Source organism: Sceloporus occidentalis, unplaced genomic scaffold (assembly GCF_023333645.1).
Source record: "Sceloporus occidentalis isolate IW3139 unplaced genomic scaffold, rSceOcc1.0.p SCAF_7, whole genome shotgun sequence".
In the NCBI taxonomy this organism is placed as follows: domain Eukaryota; kingdom Metazoa; phylum Chordata; class Lepidosauria; order Squamata; family Phrynosomatidae; genus Sceloporus; species Sceloporus occidentalis.
In genome coordinates, this window is record NW_028316987.1 from 61,908,948 (window position 1) to 61,934,531 (window position 25,584).

At 38.8% G+C, this 25,584-nt stretch overlaps 1 protein-coding gene across 2 annotated transcripts in view; it reads left to right on the top strand.

The window, feature by feature from the left end:
• Positions 1 to 25,154, top strand: part of ANKMY2 (ankyrin repeat and MYND domain containing 2) — a 32,579-nt gene extending 7,425 nt beyond the window's left edge. Inside the window, exons 2-10 of one of the 2 annotated variants that reach the window (XM_089533125.1) lie at positions 1,821 to 1,885; positions 8,369 to 8,507; positions 15,110 to 15,208; positions 16,857 to 17,017; positions 18,287 to 18,501; positions 19,262 to 19,397; positions 21,689 to 21,817; positions 22,379 to 22,520; positions 24,512 to 25,154. In XM_089533125.1, coding sequence (XP_089389251.1) covers positions 1,821 to 1,885; positions 8,369 to 8,507; positions 15,110 to 15,208; positions 16,857 to 17,017; positions 18,287 to 18,501; positions 19,262 to 19,397; positions 21,689 to 21,817; positions 22,379 to 22,520; positions 24,512 to 24,735 — 1,310 coding nt within the window. In that variant the 3' untranslated portion in view covers positions 24,736 to 25,154. Of the gene's footprint in view, positions 1 to 1,820; positions 1,886 to 8,368; positions 8,508 to 11,046; positions 11,201 to 15,109; positions 15,209 to 16,856; positions 17,018 to 18,286; positions 18,502 to 19,261; positions 19,398 to 21,688; positions 21,818 to 22,378; positions 22,521 to 24,511 lie in introns of those variants that run through there. The other variant, XM_089533127.1, reaches the window with a different exon arrangement.
• Positions 25,155 to 25,584: the final 430 nt, after the last annotated feature.

Sequence of the window (25,584 nt, forward strand, 5' to 3'; positions counted from 1 at the left end):
GGCTCTCTAGATTTGCCAGGAGGAAGTTGTAGGCCAGAAACATATTGAACCCAGATCATCTAGAGGGCAACTCTTGCCCACCCTTATCTAAAATGTCCCATGTCAGAACCACAGGAAGTTGCCTTAGTCATTTTTGTGTGCCACCATTCCTTGTCAATTCGAAATATATAAATTCCTATTTGACATCAATTGATTTAATGCTAAATATTGTGAAGTCAAGCTGGGTGGAAATGTGAAAGTGTTTCAGTGCCATTCTGAAAATAGTTTGCATAAATGTGACCATTCAGAGGCATGTGAACATGCAATGATTTTTAAGTTGCCCTTGTGGTAACAAGAATCTTTGATATCTATTTTTCTCATCATTTAATAACTTTGGTAACAGAAATAAAGTGCTTACAAAATTTGTTACAGCTTTGCACTTGGTGAAAAATGTGATGGCAGTTGTATATTACACCTCATAACCTGCATGGAGCCTTTGGTCACTGTCAGTGTTCTGTGTCTCCTCAGTCTAACTGATAAGCAAAAGTAGTGCTTCTCAAAGTAGTGATCCATGGATTAATATAGGTTTGGACAGTTAACCTGTCCAAATAGAGATTCAAGTCTGCAAGCCACCAGTTACCTGTCCAAATAGAGATTCAAGAAAAAAAAAACAAAGTAAGTGAGAAACAATGGAAATAAATATGGTGCTAGTCCCTGGCACACCAGAAAACAAAATTGCTGGTCAGCACATCAGATAGCACAACAGAGGAGAGCACCTGCTATTCAGGTGCTTACGTTTTGATGGAGCCTGCTTACTTAGACATGCATAGCATTGTACTGTGGATCTTTCACAGCCAGCCTTTCCAGAAACAATGCAATTTTATACTGAGTACCACTTTGCCCTACTAGTAAATGCAATCTAGCATTTAAACAGTTGTGTGGTTGGAAGTGTAAAGGAATGAGGCCTAGTGCATTGCAGAGTGTCAACACTATAATGGAGGATGGGAAATCTATTCTGCTGTTATGGAATAACAACCAAATCGGTTGTGTTTTTCTTGTAAAAACTATCCCTCCCCACCAGCTCTACTTAACAAGTAAAAAGCATGGTAGTAAAAATAATGCTGGCTAATAACTTCCATAGTTTATTTAAAAAAAAAAAAAAAGATTGGGTTAATTTTCCTGCATGCATAGGGGATAGCCAACAGAAAGTTAGTTTTTAAATAATAAAATTTTACATTATGAGTCAGAAAACATCACTACAATTTATATAATAAAACATAAACCTTCAGCACATCTTTCAAAAGTCATTAAGTTTATTGATTCATGAGTATTTGTACTAGTGTGTATTTCCTACTAGTGTGTATTTTCTTTAATGGGCCAGCTAAAAGTTTCAGCCCTGGTTTTGTTTTAACCAAGATGGAGAAATTGGAGTCTAGATGTAGGAACACACATTGACAGTGGCCCTTCATTATCAACATAGGGAATTGCCTTATATTGAGTCAAGCCTTTAGAGCATTTATCCTTACGTTTTGTCTACTGTAACCTTAAGCCTGGTTTAAATTTCTTAATCTTTAATGTTACCATGAATAACTTTAATTGTCTTTCTTAAAGTTTTCTGTTGAAGGTTTAGAAATGGCCATGGTATAATGGTTAAAGTATCTCTCAGCCTAATCTATCCAACAAGGTTGCGTGATATTAGACTGGTGTGAGGGGAGAACCACACTGTACTCATCTTGGGATCCTCGGGGGGGGGGGGAGGGGGAGTTATGAGAAAATAATAAATATACACTGGTATATTTTTATGGTTTCTTAGACTTCATGAATGTTTTTTCTATCCTTAGGAAACACTGAAGAAGCTGCAAGGCTACTGGGCAGCAAGAATGTCCGTGTGAATTGTTTGGATGAGGTAAAAGTCTGGGCTAAAAATATTTTTCCTAAGTTGTGAAAGTTCAGATAAGCAATAGCTAATAAATTCAAAGCTTGTCAGATTTCCTTTAGCAAAATATTAGTTAACGGGAAGTGTGAAATAGGACTTCAGTGTACCTGCTTTGGGAAGGATCTCAGCTACGCCATGTTTTGAGTACATCTCAAACTGGCCACACTCAAGGTTGTAGTCCGAATATGTCCTTTCCATTTTTTAAATCAAAGATGTTATGAATGTTTTATTTTAGAAATTATATAACATGCCTGAAGGGATACACACACACACACACACACACACCACACACCTGTCTGCTAATTGATTCTGCAGTCTTGAAAGGATATTTAACAATTGTATTAAATGGAGACATTGAGTTGCATTTCTTCCATCAATTTAGTGGAGCCCGAGCTAATCATAAGTTCCACTGGTCTCATTGGAACTGAATTCAGCTCCTTAGACTGGAGAAATGTAAGGTACTGCACTTAGGGTTGAAAAATGAAATATATAGATATGAGGACACTTGGCTTAATGAGACTATGTATGAAAGGGAACTAGTAGACCACAAACTGAACATGAATCACCAGCGTGATGCGGCAGCTAAAAAGGCCAATGCAATTCTAGGCTGCATCAATACAAGTATAGTGTCTAGATCAAGGGTAGTAATTGTACCACTCTATTCTGCTTTGACCATGCCTCACCTGGTATACTGTGTCCAGTTCTGGGCACCACATTTAAAAAAGGATGTTGACATCCTGGAGCAAAGGAGGGCAGCTAAAATGGCGAAGTGACTGGAAACCATGCCTTATGAGGAGCGACTTAGGGAGCTGGGTATGTTTAGCCTGGGGAAGAGAAGGTTAAGAGGTGACATGATAGCTCTGTTTAAATATTTGAAGGGATATTATATTGAGGATGGAGCAAGCTTGTTTTCTGCTGCTCCAGAGACTAGGACAGGGAACAACGGATGCAAGCTGCAGGAAAAGAGATTCCACCTCAACTTTAGGAGGAACTTTCTGACATTAAGAGTTGTTCTACAATGGAAGACGCTCCCTCAGAGAGTAGTGGAGTCTCCCTCTTTGGAGGTCTTTAAACAGAGGCTGGATGGCCATCTGTCATGGATGCTTTGATTGTGAGTTCCTGCATGGCAGGGGTTTTCACTGGATGGTTCTTGTGGTCACTTCCAACTCTATGATTCTACAACTCGTTTCTCCCTTAAATTCTACTTGGCGCCTAAAGTACCATCATTAGGTTGCAGCAGAGAAACTGATGAGAAGTAATGTCAGGCTGTCTACTCTGCTAAAAAGCAAGCTCCATTTTAGCTTCTACATGAACCATTTCCATTCTAGCTGGTAGTCAAAGGACTCTTTAACTTTTAAGAATTAGTACTTGAATTTGCTTCATTTCCTCTTCCCATTTCATTCTGTGTTTTGTGTGCGTTGGTTGTAGCCTGGATTATAAACCTGCATAGAGGATCTCTCTTGTTGTTATCCAGGAGCCTTTTGACCAAAAGGCAAGATAAAAAAAAATACTTTGAATAACTTGATGTGGATCTCAGCTATTATATCTGAAGCATACTTTTCATGATTTCTTCCATGAGTGTTACATATGTTACTTCCTAAATCCAGCATCATACTACTTTGTACAACAGTGCTGTCTTCTTCACCAAAATAGTTTCAAAGTAGTTATTCTTATTTTTTAAATTATTTTTAACTTGGAAAATGTAGGTATGGTGGTATGAGTCAGCATTGCTGCAGCTCTGTTAGAAAATTCAAAGGACCAGCTTGTTCTTCTTATCTTTGTTATCAATCTTCAAGGCAGGGAAATACCTTCATTACACAGCTGCCATTCTATGCAGGTGGCCTCTGCATCATTACTCCTTAATGGGTTTTATGTATAGAATTTTCCTTCCCACTGCTTGGATCACCTAGGTTATATTTTCAGTGTGTGAAAATAAGTGCTTAACTTAAATGATTCTTCTTAATTATATTCTTTTTAGTCTCTCTGTAAAGGACACAGGAAAAGAAAGCTGTTGAAAAGGGTGTAACAATTGAAGTGTGGATCCAGAATTCATTTTTTTCCTGACAAGACCTCAGTGGCTTAATAAGTAATGTGTCACACATTGTATAAGAATTGCTGTTTAAAATGCCATATTTTTTTTAACCATATGTTGTTGCTAAAGAAACTGGGGGAAACATGGTCATCATGCTCCATCTCCTCTTAAATAAACAGTTTCCTAAAATAACATTTTCCAAATTTCCTTATTGTATAAGGTGGCATGTAATGCAGTGCCATCTATAAAGAGGCCTTTTGTGGGCGTTCCTCCTTGATGACTTGAACTTCTCAGAAAAATATGTTTGTTCTTGAACCAAACTAGGCATGTTGTGTGAAAGGAAGTAGCATGCATGTTTTAAAAATTGTAAATAGCAGCCAAGGGGAACCATGATCTGGAATGGAGTTAACCCTTCCTTCTGTAGACTGTAAGTGCATGCCCAGATACCCCAGTGTAAAGAGAATCTGCCAATTATTCAATTATTCCAAAGAACCCTAGAATTAAGAGTGGAATAAATAGTGACGAAAAAGTGACACCAGATATTAAATAATTAACTGTAATGTACAAGATACTTCTATTATTTGTTTGCCCTGATATGAGTTAAATAACATAAAGAAGCAGAAATGAAAGAGTAGGGAGTGCACAAGCCCAGAAGTCATTCACATAGCACTACAGAGCTCAGAAACAATTTTTTGTACTATTGCTCAGTACTTCCCCAGACAATATGGCCAGTGGTTATACTGAATAGTAAAGGGTGGGAGTTGTAGTCCAAGTGTAATTCTTCCCATATTTAATAACAAAATGTGGTTTAATTTTAGGATTGCCAGATGAAATAAGGAGTCTTGTCTTGTTAATGGTTGTGTAGAATAGGGTGTTGTTCGTGTAACAATTGCTGAAATTCTCTCTTCTACACTTCCATAAAAGGAACAGAATCCTTGTCCCTTATTTCACCTGACAACCCTACTTAGCTTATATTCCAGTATGAGCACAATGTTAAACAGAGACACCTTTTAACAATGCTATCAATGGATTATAATCCATTAGTCTTTGAGCAATCTAAAGATGAGGATAATTTTGGTTCAGTAGCCTAGTCAGCCCACACAACACATTGATGAACTTGCAGTGTTCAGTTGAATGTTAGAGATCCCTCTCATTAAAGCCATTTCTCAACAGCTTGTTCCATTGTGTATTACAGCAGCTTTGTGCCAAATTGGGCAAGACATTTCATTTTCAGCTGCATATTGCAGGTGGCATTTGTATGCATATGGAACTGTGAAACAGGTAACCCTTATACAGCCCAGATGGACCATATGGGATTTTAAAAAATGGAAAGAGAACATCAGTGTGAGTTCAGAGAGGGATGGTGGGAAGCTAGCAGTAGGCAGCATTTACACACACACACACACACACACACACACACACACACACACACACAGTGATCTTTAGCCCTCAGCAGCTCTTTTTTATTATTTTAACAAAACTAAACAGTTTCTTTCAACATTCCTTAGGCTTAGGGAGATGTGGGGATGAATTTTCTGTGTTTTGGAAACTCTAGGGCTGTTTTTAAGCCCATCAGGGCTTCATCCACACTGAAGAAATAATCCAGTTTGACATCACTTTAACCAGCATGGCTCAATGTTATGGAACTCTGGGAATTGTAATTTTGTGAGACATTTAGCCTTCTCTGTCAGAGAGCTCTGGTGCCACAACAAACTACATTTTCCAGAATTCTGTTGCATTGAGCCATGACAGTAAAAGTGGTGTCAAGCTGGATTGTTTCTGCAGTATGGATGCAGCCCAGGAAGTACACCAGAACTCTGCTTCCTGTTTGGTATGCTCATGAGTGGTTAGTTATTTTTAAAAATCAGAGGAACAGGAGTCTCAAAGTCCTGCAGGGGCCTAAACTAGCCCCAAAACTCCTGTCACATGCCCATCCCTGCTTTACAGTGAAAATTGTTCTCTCTGGAACATATTCAGTGCAACTATCACCCCCCAGCATCATAGCTCCCAATATAGGGTTTAAATTGGAATCACATTCTCACTGCCTTCTTTATTCTGGCAACATCAGAAGGCTGAAAGGACTCATATCCCTAGAGCTCCTTCCCTGCTAAAGTGCCAGGCATCAGTGTCTATTGAAAACAATACAGTACAGCTACACTAGATCAACGTTTGGGTACACCTTTGGATACGTACTCTGAGACCAGGTTTTCTTAAAGCTGCACTTTTAGAGCAGACCTGGGGAATGCATAGTCCTTTAGCTGGCATTGGATTACAGTTCCCATCTGACAGCTGGTGGTGAGGACTACTAGGAGTTGCAATTCTTCAACATCTGGAAGACTCCATACTGCCCAGCTTTGTTTAACAGAATATTTAGGAATGTGGGTTCAGAAAAGGCACACCTTTCAGCACAAGGGGCGTGAGGCAACCTAATGTCCTTTAGACATTGTGAAATACAGTTTATAATCCCTGACCATTAGGCATGGTGGGGTTTATGCAGATTGTCCTCAGAAATATTTTAGTGCAATTGCCTCACTTATAGGTCTTCAGGCAAACCTGTTTGCTCTATGAAATCTTACTGCAGCAGATGTGATTTTCTGCAGTTGTGCTACACTTGCAAACATGTCTGGCAAAGCATTCTCACTGATACAACTGAAAGACTGATATATACCCATTGGTAAAATTTTGTCCCAGTTCCACTGAGAAATGGAGAGGAGTATTTGCCTATGTTGCTTTGTACAGGCTTGAGTGTTTGTCGCTGATCCTAATAAGAGAGTTACCAGGAACAGAGAGCTGAGTTTGCTGCTCCTTGTGGCTGGTCTCATTTGACACTTCACACTGCCCTGTCAGTGGTTGGTTCCAAAGTGGATGGGATTGAAAGTGCTGGATTTGAATGTATGGTTCTGGTGAAGACAAAATGGCAGGGAGCCTGCAACAGGGGAGGGTGACTGCTATGTGCAGAGGATATATGTGTGAATTTACCAACCCCCATTGATTTTTTGGGTTTGCCATAGTATTATGGATATTATGGCCTCCTTGGTCCATGTCCACACTGGTTTCTAATGCTAGTGTTTCCTGTGTATCTTTTAAAAATACAGGTTTGTTTGTTTGTTTGTTTTTGTTAAGTGCCTTCAAGTTGTTTCCAATTTATGACGACCCTATTTTAGAGTGTTCATGGCAAGATTTATTCAGAGGAGGTTTGTCATTGCCTTCCTCTGAGGTTGGGATGTTGCCCAGGATTATCCACTGGGTTTCCATGGCCAAACGTGGATTCAGACCCTGGTCTCTCAGAGTCCTAGTCCAGCACTCAAACCACTACACCATGCTGGCTTGCTTTAGAATAATTTATTTTAACACAAATCAGCATCTTATCCATTGAAAAGGGCTTTGAAGTAATTCTTTTTGCTGACTGATTGACATATAATGGATTCCAGCTTTGTCTCCTGTTCATGAGTAGAGGAGAGAACCCCCAAATTCTATCGCTGCCACCACCATTATTTTACCCCACATGAAGCAGTAACTTAGTGGGAATTACTGAGGGATTTAATGTGCATTTTTCCCCACCTCTGACCCTTTAGAGATTTCTGTCCCCCCTCCCATGGGGATGAGAATCCTATACGCATACACATACACACACACACACATACACACACACACACATACACACACACACACACCAAGCAAAGACACATGAAGAGAGTGTGGAAAAGGGGAAAGTTTTTATTCTAAGTAAGCAATTTTACATTAGCAAAAGGTACATGAAGACAAGTTACCGGGGAGAGGGTATTTAAGTTTCACCTGGTTATTATTGGAATAGTTGCACAGAATTTAAAAGTTTAAGTATTTCACTGTAGGCTGGTAATATGTCCCTTTCCAGCTTTTTAAAAACCAAAATGTAAAATGTTTGGTAGCAACGTCCTGCAGATGCTCAGTGTTAATTGCTCATCTCTCTGATCTAGGTAAAGAAGCTCTTCTAACTGCTGATATAGCTGTTCACCTTTGAATATGACTGTTGCAAGCATATTTTTATTAGAAAAACACGAGGTAGAAACTTAAACATGAGGTTTAAGAAAAAACGATAGCACTTATCCACATAGGAAACAAACAATCATAGCTAACACTTTTTTCTCATTATGAGGCTTGCATAGTGTCATTAAAGCTGAATACATACTAGGGTTTAGTTTGTTTTTGAAGAGCTGGCATCTAGTGGGAAAATATAGTGTAGGAAATGTTCTCATGAAGCAGTGTAACAAATGAACATCATATGCCATGATTACCTTTTCATTTCAAGACCTCTTCATAATTTGCCTCCCCACTCTAGTCCATTTAAGCAGTACCTTGTTCATTGATACTGAACTTTGGCTGAAGCAGAATAAATGAATAATTTTTAAAAAAAGAATTTCATCTTTTTCTCCCCCAATTAGCATGGCATGACTCCTCTTATGCATGCAGCATACAAGGGGAAAGTTGATGTGTGCAAACTGCTGTTGCGACACGGGGCTGATGTAAACTGCAATGAACATGAACATGGATATACTGCCCTGATGTTTGCTGGACTTTCTGGTAGGTTTCTCTTCCCATTAACTACACGGTGAAAAGAATGACTGGTCAAATATTTGTAGAGTTCCTGGCAAGGTCTGTCTCTTTTGACTGCTGGGCAAAAGTGGTCATGCTGGCTTTGATATGATATTCTTCTGTTTATGTTTTGCTGCTTTTCTGGTCTTAATGGTGTGTTCTCAAGTGCTGTTTTTAACATTCTATTTTATTCTAAGCTATTGTGGTGGTGGCATTTGTTGTAGAGCTAATAACTAGCCAGAATATAAAAGACTCAGCTCTGGTTTTGGCTTAAACCTAGCTGTTAGTTCTAACTAGAGTAGACCTGTTGAATCACTGAAGCTTGCATAAGAGCAGATCACCAAGTTCTCATTGTTTCAGTGGGTTGGATCAAATTGGAATGAGCAGTTGGATTTAAGATGATGTGTAACATTTCAGTCTATAACTAAGTAATGATTGCTGGAGATGTAGATTGTTATATGATTGATGTAAAGGTATTTAGGTGCTTGGCTATGTTTCCGTTTAATGTGATTGTGTGTGTCTCAATGCACTGAATTTGCTTATAGGCGAGAAGTTTTATTCCTAATGAGGGAATGTGCAGAATCAAGTCCTTATTTAAGCAGATTGACCTTTGGAAGGAAGGGAGCAGGGGCTGGGAAGTGTCCCCAGTCAATTATTTAGAAAATAATAATGTAATAACACTTGCTTCACCTTTGCAAGGAGAAACCACTAGATATTCATTTCAAACCAGATGCATTTTGCATTCATTTTGAAGAGACTGCTGTTTGAAACATCCCCACTAATTTCAGTGGTTTATGTGAAACTATCCCAGAGATAATTTTTTATTATTTGCTATCTAGTTAACTTGAACTTATTGTGGCCCTGTGAACGAGAGAACTTCAAGAGTCCCTGTCATCAAGTTCAGGTCTTGCAAACTTGTCTTCCTTTATTGAATCAGTCCACCTGTTGTGCAATCTCTCTCATTCTACGGCCTTCTACTTTACTAAGCATTATCATCTTTTCCAGTAAGCCATGTCATTTGGGGATATGTCCAAAGCAAGTCAGCCTAACATTACCTTTCTGTGGTGATGGGATTGTATGCTCTTGTGAGGCAAGAGGTTATGCTGATGGTAGAACTTTTGCTAATAGGATCTTCCTTCTCAGATCAGTTTTTCTGAGAAGCCAGACTAAATGTCTGGGCAGCAGCTCAGTATGACCTAGGGATGACACTGGCAAAGGATCTCTCAGAGACAATGGCAGCAGCAATATAGCTAACACTAAAGGAAATAATCCTGCCCAGAAGAAAAAGTAGTTTACCACTGCCTTAAGTCTTTGATGAGAAAAGGATGATTTGCTGTTAAAACTGATTTTTCAGTATTATGAATATTTATTTAGTTACCGGTATTGTTATGCTTATATGCTACTTTTCTCCTGGAGCAGGGCCCAAGACGACTCACCCAAAAAAAGAAGAAGAAGAAGAAAAGAAAGAAAGAAAAGAAAGAGTACTAGCTATAACTTTTTATAATGTGTTGCAACTATTTGTTGTTAACTGCATCAAGTCAACTTGATTTATGACAACTGTATGAATGAGAGATCTTGAAATCGCCTTATCATCACCAGCCTTCCTCAGGTCTTGCAAACTCAGGACCATGGCAACCTTGATTGAGTTCATCCATCTGTAATGTGGTCTTTCTCTTTTCCTATTGCCTTCTGTCTTACCAAGTATTATTGTCCCTTCTGGTGCGTCAAGACTTCTGAAGATATGGCCAAAGTACAGCAGTCTCAGTTTAGTCTTGGCTTCTAGGGAGCACTGAGCCTTGATTTGCTCTAGGACCCATTTATTTGTCTTTTTAGCACTATACCATATCTGTAGAGTGGTTCTCAAGCACCACATTTCAAATGAGTTTATTTTCTTCCTACCAGTTCCCTTCACAGCCATACATAGAAATTGGAAATATGACTGCATGGACAATCCTAGCTTTAACATTCAGTTATATATCTTTACACTTCAGGATCATGTCTAGTTCCTTCACAGCTGCCCTTCCCAAATCTTAGTTTGATTTTTCGACTGCAGTCTCCATTCTGATTAATGACTGAACCAAAGTATTGATATATGGATTTATATGAAAAAGCAATATAATCCCAAACTTTTGTCTTCTCATCCCTAGTTCCAGAATCTTACATGTTTAAATTTGTTTCGCTTTCTCTCTAAAGTTGCAAATATTTTAAGTAAAATTGCTTTTACTTGAAGGCAGAGGTTGCTCTAATCTGTTAATTCACTTGGAAGTAGGTTCCATTGGACAAAATGTCTCTTAAAGTGAAATTAAACATGCATAGCACAGTGTTGTATGTGTCCAGAATTCTCATGAATGCCTGTGTCACATGGGGGAGATATCATAAATATTTATAATTTGAGAAGTAGAAACTGCAAATTTTTGAAAGTTATAAAACAAGAAAGTCTATGCCAATGCTTCCTAGGCAATCTGATGTGTGTGTGTGTGGGGGGGGGGGGGGGGCGTTCACTAGACTTTTTTCTTAATATACCAGGGATTGGTTACTGTATTTGTGCCCATTGGCTATAATTCTTCCTTTCCTTCCTGGATATAAGACAAGGATTGGCAACCGGTGGTTTGTGGCCTGACACCAGTCTATGGATCATCACTTGAGTAGGATAGACATGGCAACAGAAGAAGAAAAAATAGGTAGAGAGGGCCTTTCCATTCTTTTTGAGGAGGGGGCAGCTTAATTTGGCTCCTCCTCTCCCTATGCTGTGTCCATTCAATTAAATAAATTATAAGATCTTAATAAATTTAAAACCTCAGCGGCAGATAAGACTGTTAATGGTTACCAATCATGATAGCTATATTTACCTCCAGTATCAGAGTGGCGATAAGACTTAAAACTGACCACACCAGGTTTGAATGTTGGATTCTGGGAGACAGAAGAAGACAATAACAAGCCACTTCTGAATAAACCTTGCCAGGAAAACCATAGGGTAGGATTGTCATACACGGGAGTTGAGTTAAAGGCACATAACAACAATAAACTTTAGAATACAAGTTTCTGGGGGAAATAACTGGAAGTAGCCTGTGGGCTACTGTAGTCATCTGATTGATCAATAAGAGATGTTGGCTAAGATTTGTCTGGATTCTTTTATAGGCCATAGGCAAAAGATGAGCTTTTTTTCTTGGTGGGTTTTTTTAAAAATTATGTTTTGTTTTGTTTTTTTCAGAGGCGGGAGGATTGAATTTTTTGAGAGGAGAATGGGAACATTTCAAAAATTGAAAAATACAATATATTTAAAAGTACTGCATTATATTTTTTACAGATTGAAAGTCACTGCTACTTTACAAAATGCATTATATATAACTTGGTTAGACATAAAATTATCATGTTTGATACATTAAAAGTACATCTTATTCAGAAATTAGCTACAAACTGAATTTACTTTTTTAAATTGTATTTTTTGCTACAAATTAATCTAGAATGTTTTGAATTTAAAAGCACCCTCTTTGGTTCTGCTAGCAAAAAGCCCTAACAAAAACAGAAGAAACCATCAACATTAGTAAAACAAGGCAACATCTCTTGTTTCCATTAGTTCTCCATAGTGTCAAACAGACATAAGAAAACCACAAAAAGAGCTGAGAAAAGAAAATCAGTGGGTGAAGTGGACAGGGCAAAAGGAGCGGCCAGAGGTCACTCCCGGCCTGATCGCTCTGGAGCCATGGTGACTGGATGCCATGGTCCTGAAGCCAGCCACTGCCACAGTCCTGAATGGGCTGCCAGCAAGAGCAGAATTTTGCCAATATATAGGATGACATCTCCTGCAACTTTTTATTTGTGATTACTTATTAGTCCTTAGATACATTAGGAAATTAACAATCATTAAATGTAAAATATAGCACTGTGTCATTTTTTATACTTAACCACAGATTTGTAGGAAGAGGATTTACATAAAACATACCTGGACAGATACTTCAAAGTATGCAAGATAATGACTTGGAATTGCCTCAAAGCAGACAAACAGGGAGACCATACCATAGATGAGGTTTTTAAATTAATGTTTAGTATTTTAATTACTAGACCTCTGTCCAAAGATAAGGTGGTTAAATAAAATAAAATAAAAATAAAGCAAAAGCTTTACATAAATTGGGTTGGCCATAGTCTGCTTTGAAACTGCATTTTAATTGAAAATAGGTTTATTTGTTTTTAACCAGATTATAATTGGACAAAGGATATAGAATAGTCTTCCATGATCTGATATCATTCAGATGTGTTGAGCTGAAACACGTCCCCAGCCAGCATGGCCTGCATAAGGCAGAATACTTTTAAGACAGAGTGCATCTACACTGTAGAAATAATGCAGTTTGACACCACTTTTAAGTGCTGTAGTTCCATCTTATGGAATTCTAGGATCTGTAGTTTTACAAGGTCTTTAGCCTTCTCTGCCTAAGAGTGCTTGATGCCTCACAAAACTACAAATTCCAGGATTCTGTAGGATGAAAGCATGGCAATCAAAGTGGTGTCAAATTACATTATTTCTACAGTGTGAACCTTGAGATTGGGTTGGTAGGCCGAGATTGACTTAAAGCATTACACTGGCTGATTCATTACCCATGTCTGTATAAAGTTAAATAATTATGGATAGGGGAGGGCTTGGCATATCTGGAATACTTACTTAGAGGTGGAAATTGCCAGGTAATTAGTGGAAAGGAATGCTAGAAGTTGTAATGCAACAACATCTGGAAAGCTACACAGCTCTCACCTCTATTATTAGGTAACACTTTGAAAAATTGTGTAGCATTCCAAGATCTGTTGTATATCTGTCTGCAACATAGGTAAATTATATTTATTGAGAGGTGAAACATCTTGCGAGAACAAAGAAGATTGAATAGGCCTTGTGCTTTTTTTTGCTCAAATGACTATAAAATTGCAAACAGTCATGTGCAGAAATGTTACAAATCAGTGGCTCTTCCACCCATTGTTATAGAGAATTAGCGCAGGTTAGATGTAAAGATAACATGAATAGGAAATTGTTCCTAAAGTGTGTGCTTCAAAAGGAAGCCAATGTTTTCATTCATACTGAAGCTTTTTCCCTTTACTCTTTCTCCCCCCTCCCACCTCCTTTTCAGTGTTTATTCCAATATATATTAACATTACTAGCATATAGAGAAGAAAGTGAAAAATAACCTATTTATTTCCTTTTTGAAAGAGAAAAGATTGATTTAGAGTAGGAATATTAATGTGCTGTTCCTTTGGTTATCTTAACGAAACTTTAAATTTTTAGTTGGAAAGACACATTCTTTTTAAAAATGTTAACAGGTATATGTGTCTGTGTGTACGTTCATGGGCAGTATTACTCACTGTTGGACACTAGTGGCTGTATTTGTCCATCACACTAATTCATGGATTACTTAATGGTGTGTCCCATAGATAACCAAATAAACTAGAGTATGGCACAGTACAGACCAGCACTTTGTGCCGGCCTGGATCCAAAAATAGGGCTCAGGAGAGCAGAGTGTCCGGATGCTCCCAAGACCTACCGTGCTGTCCAGCACCATCTTGGCACCTGCAGGTTTAGACAGCGCACGTGACAATAACATGCCTTGTGCGTCACGTCTAAACGGCACGGCACACAAGGAACGTCACTGCACCACTCCAGGGCACTAATGGTGCCTTGGCAGTGGTGGAGAAAGGAGTTGCATTTCACAGCTCCTTTTTCCAGGTGCATCATTGCCACACTGTTTGGTTGGCGCAACCACAATCCGGGAGAGAACAATCCAGGGCCACAATCCGCCTCTTTCCCCCAGTCTGTACAGGCCCTTAGTTTTCCCCATTTTGGCCTATGCCTCTCCTCCCTGTTTTGTGAGCTTTAGTTTCACAGTGGGCAGATGAGGAAATAAAGCAAGGACAATTCTGAATTCTTATACAGTGGTATCTACTGGGGTTTGGTTTTAGCACCACCCATGGATACCAAGATCCATGGATGTTCAAGTCCAATTATATACAATGGATAGTAAAATGGTGTCCCATAAATGGCAAAATCAAGGTTTGATATTCTCTAAAAATCAAACCTTGATTGTGTGTGTGTGTATTCAAACTATGGATGCTTAAATCCATGGACAAAGAATCCATGGATAAGGAGGAATAGCTATATAATAAACCATAGCTTAAACAGTACCATGGCTTCTAATTTTGATTTGCATGTGGACATGGCTTCAAACCTGAAGAGAATGTTTTCTTAGTAGTTGGCAATTCTTCAGAAACTAAGTAGGAGGAAGACCTCAGCTTTACTTGTCAGAGGCCTGAGCTACATTCGTAACATATCCAGTGAATAATGAGAAAGATATCTGCCTGAAACCCTGGAGAGGTGCTCTTAGAGTAATAGGCAATTTGGAGTTAGATGAACTAGTGGTCTCACTCTTTATATAAGTAGCTTCTTATATTACTAATGTTCACTGACAGCAGCTTAAACAACAGTTTATAAAGTTCTGGAAAGTTTAACTTGATTAGGAGGCAAGGAAATCCACCATTACAAACACATTTTACTGAAAATGTTTTTACAGATTCAAAAAGATGTTAAAACAAATCCTGCTTTCTTTTGTATTTAGGCAACAAAGAAATCACCTGGATGATGCTAGAGGCTGGAGCAGAGACAGATGTTGTGAATTCTGTGGGGAGGACAGCAGCTCAGATGGCTGCCTTTGTGGGTAAATGGAAAAATGGCCTTGATTTCCACTCCATGGAGGCTATGAGATGATACACTTTGATATGATTTGACATACTGGTTGTACAGGTTGAGTCTGCCTTATCTGGAATTCCAAAATTGAATATACTCCAAAAACCAAAACTTTTTTAATGGCTGAGATAGTGACACCTTTGCTTTCTCGTGGTTCAACGTACACAAACTTTGATTCATATACAAATTTATTAATAAATATTGTATAAAATTACCTTCAGGCTATGTGTATAAGATATATATGAAACATAAATGAATTTTGTACTTAGACTTGGGTCGCATATCCATGATATCTCAGTATGCATGTATATGCAAATACAGGCATTCCAAAATCAAAAATAAATAAATAAGTATTCAAAACACTCCTGGTACCATGCATTATAGATGAGGGATGCTCAAATTGTATTTAACTTTTTACAGTAAAAAACACCTGCCACTTCTGTGTTGGATTTAAATTGTTCACTCCACAGTTGGTAATTACTGGTGTCTTCTTCTGATACTATTCAGTACAGCTGAGGAGGATGAATTTAGAACATAGGGGAGCAGAAAACATTAAAAAACAAACAAACCCCTTTTCTTGTTGGAATCAGAGTCCAGTGCAAAATGAGGCTTGCCCCCACTATTTGCTAGTCCTTCCTGATAGTTTCCCTTTGAGAATGGGGAGAGTTTGTGCCATGCTTGACTATTATTTATGAAAATGATTCTTTAGACCTAAGGGATAAATATCTGAGTCTATAAACTACAGTAGCCCCTTCCAATTCACAGGGAATCCATTCCAGATATACACCCCCGAAAAAATGGCGACTCGCAAATATTTGAGTCCCATTGAAAATAATGGCCTGCAGATGGGCGCACACTGCCATTTTATCCCTCCTTGCTTGTCCCTCTTGCAAAGAGCAAGACCGCAGACTCCCAAGTCCACAAAAAGGGACAGACAAGTGTAGTCTAGAATTCACTTAAAGATGATTGCATGCATCAGTTTCCATCTTGGAAAGAATTACACATCTGTTGTACGGCATTTTGAACAATCCTTTTGGTCTTGGTCTTTGTAATGTAAGTGCCACCCTGTATATGATCTTTGCAATTAACACTTTGAAAAACCAAAAAACTTGCTAATGAAACTTAATCACTAATTATTCTACCATCAGATAAAAACTGAATAAACTGCAGTCATATAATCTCACATGAGGTGTTTTCAATATTCTGATGAAATACAGTCTCCTTCTCCAGTAGGATTAAATCTTTCCCTGGTACCATCACCACATGGATATTCTTTTTAAGTTTAATTTGTAGAGTGAGTTAGAACCAATAAACTCCAACTTGTAAAAGTGGAAGTAACTTTGGAACTAAGTCTGAAATGCATCTCAACAATATTAATCAGAGACACTGATCAGGAGAGTTGATTTGGATTCATTTGTCATATTGTGGTCTTTAAAATGTGATAGAAGAATTATCTCTCACTCATGAGGAGGTATTTCTGCTCTATTCCTCATTAGAATTTATTAATATATTTCTCTTTCTCCAAGTGTAATTTGTGCTTGGCCAACTGTATGCATTGATGACTTGGATTTCTTCCTTTCACTTCATAAAGATACACTGTTCTCTATTCTTTTTTTTAGGTCAGCATGACTGTGTAACAGTTATCAACAATTTCTTCCCTCGGGAAAGGCTAGACTACTATACAAAACCACAAGGACTAGACAAAGAACCTAAATTGCCTGTAAAGTTAGCTGGACCTCTGCATAAGATCATTACAACTACCAATTTGCATCCTGTTAAGGTATAGTGCCTTCACCTCCAGGAGTGTTACTTGATAATGTGAAGCTTGCTAAATGAGGTCATTCTTCTAGTAGGTGTTGATCCTATAAACTATAGAGTATAAGGTAGAAAAATTGGGTGAGATCATGTTTAGATTTTGACATTCCATAGTCAAGGCCTGCTTTCAGGAAACAGCACCACATTTTCACATGGCAGAATAGTATGTTTAAAAAAAGTCCTTGTATAAAACCCTTCAAGATCACCCTGCAGAAGAGGAAAACGTTATTTCAATCATAACCAAGATCTTGTTTTCACTTAGGGCTGCTTTCTTGAAGCATATGAACCTAAAACATTACCTTGGACTAAATAGTGAAGCTTAGAAAAATTGCCTTTTGAACTGTGAGTTTCAGAATTCACTGGCCATGCTGGCTGGGGGATTCTAGAAGTTGTAATCTAGAAATATTAACTTTTCTCAACAAAACTATGTAAATGGGTGTCTGCCTGCTTTGCTTTGGCTAATTAAAATTCCTTAAAAGTGCATCAAAACAGGACACATGGAGGTATTTGTGACTTGCTTGTTGGGGCATTTCCTATGAAGTCCTGAGAAAGGGCATGTTCTTGGTATCTTAGGGGTGAAACACATAAGCAGCTTGGAGCAGCCTCTGGCCCCTCCAGCCACAATCGCCTTATGATTGGCTAGTGACCACAATGAACAGCTGGCCAGGTCTAAACGTGGGATGCCATCATAGTCCCAAATAGGCTGCCAGCAAGGAGCAGATTTTCTCCACTCCTGCCTCACTCCCACCGGTGCCTCCTTGGAAGCTGAGTCACCAGATCCAGGAGGACTAAGGGGAGGGTCGGTGGGGACTTGCTGCCTGGCTGAGCCCAAAATGAGGGTCCCAGACTGCCCCCCCCCCAGACTGAAGGAAGACCCCATCCCGGTCCCCAAGGCAAAGCTAAGCCCCGGGGGATGAAAGAGGGAAGGAGGGAGGACTTGTCCCATTGTTCCCTATAGTGCCATTGGCAACAATGGGACTTGAGTATTCATGAATTTTGGTATCCATGAGGGGTCTGGAACAGATCCCCCATGAATACTGAGGGACAACTGTACTTAATATAATTTGCTGTACTTTAAGTAAAACAACTATTTTGGAGAAAAAGATAATGCAGCAGTAAGTTCTGTTATAATAAGACCTTAGCAGTTACCTTTAGCACCTGTTTCAAATAATCTCAGAAGTGGGATTGGAAAGGATTGTTCATTAGATACACCTTTTGTTAATGTTTCCTGCAGATTGTGTTGCTAGTGAAAGAAAATCCACTTCTGGCAGAAACTGAAGCGATGCAGAAATGCTACAAAGTTTTGGATCTGATCTGTGAGAAATGCATGAAGCAGAGAGATATGAATGAAGTACTGGCAATGAAAATGCACTATCTTAGCAGCATTTTGCAGAAGTGCATCTACTTTCTTAAGGAACGAGAGGATAAATTGGATGGATTAATTAAAAGGTATGGTCTTAATATAAAATGACTTTGAATCTCTGAATGTGTTTTATCCAAGTAGAAACAAATTATTATTATTATTATTATTATTATTATTATTATTATTATTATTATTATGCTTTATTTATATAGTGCTGTAGATTTACACAGTGTTGTACATACAAGTAATAGTACTCAAGTCTTTACCTTTAAGATCATACATTAGCTAGCTGTGGATGTAAAGCCCTCCTTTGGAATATATTTGAGTGCTAGCTGGGAATTTAGAGCTGATTTCCCCTACACACATGGGAGACATTTAGTCGGTAGGGTAAAACCTTGGTGTTTAGAACATTTAAAATGGCTACAGTTAAAGTTGGCAGTGCTTTTTGTGGTTGTAAAAGAAGATTTTCTTCTTAACTGAAATATAGTTAACATAAAATTAGAAAAATGTAATACATTTTCATCTTATATATTCTCTGTTGCTCACAGGTTTCTCTGCTTGCAGTTTTCTTTTTTCATGCAGCAGACATCCTGTTGGAACATTAAATCCTTTCTTGGGCTCTTGCCACACTGCAGAATTAATGTAGTTTGACACTTCTTTAAGTGTCTTGGCTCCATTGTATGGAATCCTGGGGTTTGTGGTTTGTTGCAGCACCAGGACTCTCTGTCAGTAAGAGATGTTAAATTGCATTCTACAGTGTAGATGCAGCCTTTGATGTTGTATTAGGAATTCTAGAATTTGTCCAATAGTTTTAGCATGACCTTTCATCCTTTTTAATAATTCCAGTTTACTAAAAGGCAGAGATAAAGATGGCTTTCCAGTGTATCAAGAGAAGCTCATCAGGGAATGCATTCGAAAATTTCCTTACTGTGAAGCTACTTTGCTCCAGCAGCTTGTGAGAAGCATTGCTCCAGTTGAAATTGTGAGTGTCTTTGGTTGAATACCATCATTCTCTGTGGTTTGGACTTACTTGACAGATGCTTGAAATCCACAAAATGAATAAGTTAACCTAAAACAAATGTTATGACTGGTGTTCTAGGAGAGATTATGCAAATCCAATACTTCTTCATAAAAACTGGATTTCAGTTGCCTCATAAAATCTGTTTTACCTGTGTAGATAACTCTCAGTCAGGATTTGTTTTGCTGAATTTTGGTTTGTATTAGTGTCAAACCACAACCTAACAAGAAACCATGGCTTACTTTTCTGCTACAGAACCCATTTTGAAAAGGTGTGGCTAATAAGTCCTGAGCATAGATGTATTGGTCTCAGAGTGCTTTAACCATGCTTTGCTATATCCAAGCACAGAATCCTGTCTTATTCCCACCTTAGATCCCTTCTGGGAGAAAGGTAGCATACAAATGAAATGAAATAGACACCCTTACTTTAATATTTCACACACTCATTGCCCTGGTATGTGCCTTTGTTTTCCCCTTATAAAATCTTATTCCAGTATAAAGCTGGAGTAGTTTCAGTATAAAGCTGAAAATAGTACAGTGGGCCCTCCACATTCACTGGGGTTAAGGACACAGGGACCCCCATGAAAGTGGGAAAACTGCTAATAAAAAATCACTACTTTTTTACATGAGAGAACAACTCTCTAGGAATCTCTGTGTCCTCCAGAGCAACATCCACTAGAAGCTGACAATAGAATTGTGGTGGAGGATCTACAAATGCCCAGAGAATCTCTAGGTCAGGGGTAGGCAACCGTTTTGAGCCGGGGGCCGGGTTGCTGTCCCTCAGACAACTGGGGGGGCCGAAGCAAAAAAATAAATAATTAAATATTTTTTTAAAAAAAATTAAATAAATAAACCGGGACAAATGTGGGACAAAATTTTCAAATGGAGGACACATTTTTTTAAAAAAAGTGGAGGACACGCAAAAAAATTTGCTGATTTTTAAAAAAATGTTAATATAAATGCATGTTTCTGACGCGTCTATAGACAATTGCCCCCCTTGCCCCTGCGCGCAAGAGGCCAAAGGCCCCGGTGGCAATTGGCGGCAGGACCAGGCTGGGGCCAGTCCCAAGGCCTCACCAGGCCGCATCCGGCCCGCGGGCCGCAGGTTGCCTACCCCTGCTCTAGGTCCTCCAGTACAACTTCTGGAAAAAGTTGTCCATAGAGTTATGTTGGAGGACTTAAGAGATTCCTAGGCAGAGTATATTAATCAAATCCATGAATAATCAAATCTGCAAAAGTCAAAGCCATGGAGGGCCAATGGTATACAGGAGGAGGAATCTGATTGAACCTTTCTTTCTGACATGCCTGCAAGGATGGTGGAGATGTTGGTGACCCAGCAAAGATGTAAGCTATTTGGGTTTGTTTGTTTGTTAATGTATACATTCCTATTTTAAGTGCCACATAAGCAGCCAATATTTTCATGATTTCAAAATGGAAAAAAATGATTTGGATACCTTCAGCATAAAAGGTAAAAAATCATAGGGGAATTTTTTTAAGCCCTTCTATTTTTATTCATCTGTAATATACATTTACAGCACTGTTCTTGCATGGCATTCAGGTATTTAGGTTTATTATACTCCCCTTGCTATAAAGGATGTGTTTGTATTCCTAGACATAGGGCCTGTACAGACAGGCCAAAATAAAGCTGCTTCGGGTCACTTTAGAGGTATGCTATTTAAATGATGCATGCATCCTAAGAGTCCAGAAGCAACCCCAAAGATACGCTCCAGTCCTTAGGACTGAAGCATGGCTTTGGCATGGTTTCTGGGCTCATAGGACACATGCATCATTTAAACAGCATACCTCCAAAGTGACTCGAAGCAACTTTATTTTGGCCTCTCTGTACGGGGCCATAGTAAGCATCCTACATCCCCCTCCTGTTCAAGACAGAGATTGCTTAATCCTTCACTGAATATTTTTGCCAATATGCACAAATCATTGTATAACAAAACTGTCATAACTAGTGTCCTTCATATTTGGAATGATCATTGAAATTGATCTCTAAATGTAGCAAAATAATGTCCTTCTTTCATTTTCCACATACACAAGGGAAATAACTTTGTTCTTTTAACCTCTGAGTTAAAGAGTAGCAAAATGTGCTATGTACATAATGAAGATAGATTTCTCTCTTAAGTCTGGAGCTTGAATATTGTAGATACACATTTCTGATTGACTGGGGTGATTGACTGTGTGCTCATTCAGGATTTTTATTGGCATTCTGATTTCATCCCCCCCCCCTTCCTTTCACACTCCCAGGGATGTGATCCTACAGCTTTTTCTGTCCTTACACAAGCCATAACTGGACAAGTGGGCTTCATGGAGACTGAGTTTTGCACAACGTGTGGGGAGAAAGGTGCAGCCAAAAGATGTTCAGTGTGCAAAATGGTAAGAATTTATAGGTAACTACTACTAATGGTTTGAAATTCTAGCAAGTTATGCAAGCATTGCCTACATATAGAAAGTCACCATATCTTCGTTTCTTCTTCAAAAGGAGTTGGAGAATCTAAAGCAAAAATGAGCAAATAGCCACTAGTTGTTCAGTCTTGCACTGATTGGGCAAATGCAAAACTATGGACTCATTCTCACTGAAATAAGCGACTTATTACAAGACTGAGAACTCTGATTTTCCCTAAAAATGAAAGAATTTATGTACCCTTGATGATTAAAACATGGATACATTATTTTCTATCAGTCCACCATAGCACCCTGAAATGCAGCATTCTCATCTGATTCAAGAACAGAGTGGGGTCATGCCCAGTTAATGTGTGGACCACCGAAAATATCCAGCAGGACTAGGAAAGAATCTGGCCTGAGTCCTAGGGAACTGTAGCCAGTCAGAGTTGACAGTAAGAGGATGGATAGACAGACAGACAGATAGATTGGCTGTTTATAAAGCAGCTTCCTATATTCATATCAAAATAATTATATCCATTGTATTTTTCTTAGGTGATCTACTGTGATCAGAACTGTCAAAAATTGCACTGGTTTACACACAAGAAAGTGTGCAAGATGCTAAAAGAGGCCCATGAGAAGCAGGAGCTGGAAGCTGCCAAAGAAAAAAGGGAACAAGAAAAAAAGCAAAAGAAAGGTGAATTACCATTACAATGCTAATTCATGTCATGTTCTCGTAAGGGGAGTCATGGTCTGCCAAATAGCTTGGACTGGAGCCATATAGGATTTTATAGGTGATAACCAGCACTTTGAATTGTACCCATAAATAAACTGACAACCAGGGGAGTTGTTTTAACAGGGAACTATGGTCCCTGCAACCTGCCCCAGTTAATACCCTTGCTGCAGCTCTTTGTACTAGATCAAGTTTCTGAAAACATTTCAAAAGCTGCGCCAGGTAGACAACATTACAGTAGGCCAAATGGGCTGTAACTAAAGTGTGTAACATGGTGGCCAGATCCGATGTATGAGAGAATGGGTTCAGTCGGTGCATAGGATTTAAATATACAAATGCATTCCTGGTCAATGCAGAAGCCTCCAGGTTTAAAGCTGAATCCGGGTGTTTCCCCAAATTGAAAACCTGTACCTGCAGGAAAGTGTAACCCCATCTAACATAGGCTGAATCCCTTCCCTGATGTGCCTTGCAACTGATCAGGAGCACCTCTGTCTTGTCTGGATTAAATTATAATTTGTTTGCCCTCATCCAGTCCATTAGTGATAACAGACACTGGTTTAGGACCAAGACAGCCTGCTTGGATTGAGGTCGGAAGGATTAGAAGGGTTTGTCATCCACAAATTGATGGCACTGCACCCTAAAACTCCAGACAACCTTTCCCAGTGGTTTCATGTATATATTAAACAACCTGGTACATAAAACAAAACCTTGAAAGACTCCACAGGTTAATGGTTATGGGGTTGAACAGGAGTCCCCTAGCAGCACTTCAGTTAGAGTTAGACTCTCCATAAAGAAATAGAGTGACTATAAGATAGTGCTGCCAAGTCCCATCCCAGTGAGGCAGCCTGAGAGGATTGATGATTGTGAAAGCCACATGTCCAGCAGGACCAACAGGGACACACTACCCCTGTCCAGTTCCTGGCATAGGTTCTCCACCAGGGCAATCAAAACTGTCTCTGTTCCATAACCAGGCTTGAAACCAAATTGAAATGGGTTTAGATAATCTATTTTGTCCAGGGGCTGGGAAGTCACTGAAAACTCCAATACCTTGCCCATAAATGGTATGTTAGACACTGGCCAATAATTATCCATTGTGGAGGAATTTAGGGATGGCTTTTTCAACAAAGACCTAACTACAGCCGGCCCTTCTTATACATGGATTTCTTGTACATGGATTCAAGCATCCACGGTTTGAAAATGTTTTTTAAAAAAGTATACATTTCAAATATCAAACCTTGATTTTCCATTTGGCTATGTCATATTTAATGGGACTAGAGCATCCATGGATGTTGTTATCCACAGGAGATCTTGGAACCAACCCCAGCATATAACAAAGGTCCACTGTACAAGCTCCTTTAGGCAAACTGGAATTTTGTCTTGTTGTAAAGACGCATTGACTGCCCCCTCAGTCCCCATTTGGCCTGTTTAATGAGCCAGGAAGGACAAGGATCTAGTGGACAAGGATCTAGTACACATGTGGTGTATCTTCCCTCTCCAAGGATCCTGTCCACATCCTCAGGCTCACAAATTGAAAAGTATCTTAATTAAATAGGACAAACAGGAGTCAAGGTCACATCCACTAGAACTGTATCAACTACAGCATCAGAGTAATTTTACATGCCAAGTTCTATGCAAATTCTTCACAGTGAGCTGTCAAATAGTTTCCATTTTCTGCTTGAGGACTAGTGTGTATAAGTTTCCAACAAGCTTCACTAGACGGCTCCTTAGCAGATACAGTGGTGGCAGCAAAGAACAATTTCTTTACTGCTCACATTGCCAAGGAGTAGGCCTTCAAATAGGCTCTAGCTTGGTTTGTTCAGACTTGCTTTGAGTTTTCTGCCAATGTCACTTCCCATTGTGATGATTTCATGAGGAGTTTCCAGTCCTGTTGATTTCTGATGGCACCAAACTTCTACATTTCATTCCCTAATTGTCTGTGTGGTTTTCTTCCCCAGAGGCAGCTCAAGCAGCAGAATCAGCTTTAACAAGTGAAGAACAGTTGGTATCTGAATCTGGGGATGATAAGGAAGTAGAACTAAAATGTGGAGAAGACAGAACTGAAAAGACAATTCCTAGCAAGGAATCATCTTTACCCTCTCCTCAAGATGATAACTTCTTTGAAGGGGAGACTAATTTAGAAGATGTTGCTATTGAAAAAGCACAAGAAACAGAGGAGTGAATGATGCTTTTTGGAGATGTCTTGTAGATCAGTTTTATGAAATATACAATCCATGAGTTGTAGTGTAATGCTCACTGCAAAATATTTTATGACTCAGCATATGTCAACTTGTTTGTCCACTGCAGCTGTGTCATGCCAACCTAGACTGTGAAGACAAGCACTTAACCATCTGGTTAAAATTATAATAGTGTACCCATCTGTGTTTGCACCTGTGAAACCAAAAAAATCTGTTGGGGGGAAAAAACCTTGAAAACAAATTGAAAAGTGCTATTTTAAATCAAAGTAATGTAACCATGTACATATGCTGCAACTGCTGAAGGTATAAAAAAAAGTGCTGGATTATTAACTAGATATTGAGAATGAATTCTTGCTATGTGTCTGTCTCCATTAAAGAGTGCTGCTAATCCATGTTCGGTTAATTTGTTTGAACTATATTTCTTTCTAAATTGGGCTGACAATTGCAGTTATGAAATCACATTCTTTTAAAACATTGAAAGAGGAGTTGGTCTGCTTCACAATGACAAAAGGATGGTGAGTCTTGTAGCTCCTTGAAGACTAAATAGATTTATTTTAGCATAAATTTCCATGGGTTGTAACATATATACTAGTCTATAAGTTGAAAAATTTAAGCCCAAAAATGGGCTCCAAAATCTTAAGGTCATATAAAAATCCATGATTTTGCCCCCAAAACCTGTCCTTGGCTTATACACGAGTATATATGGTAATTCATTTAAGGTTTTGTTTCTTGGATAAAGAAATGTTGTACACCATCTGTACAGTGTTGCCTTGCTGCACTTTGGTAAGAATTAGCACAGGTGTTTTGTTGTTGAAAACATCACTAAAATCCTG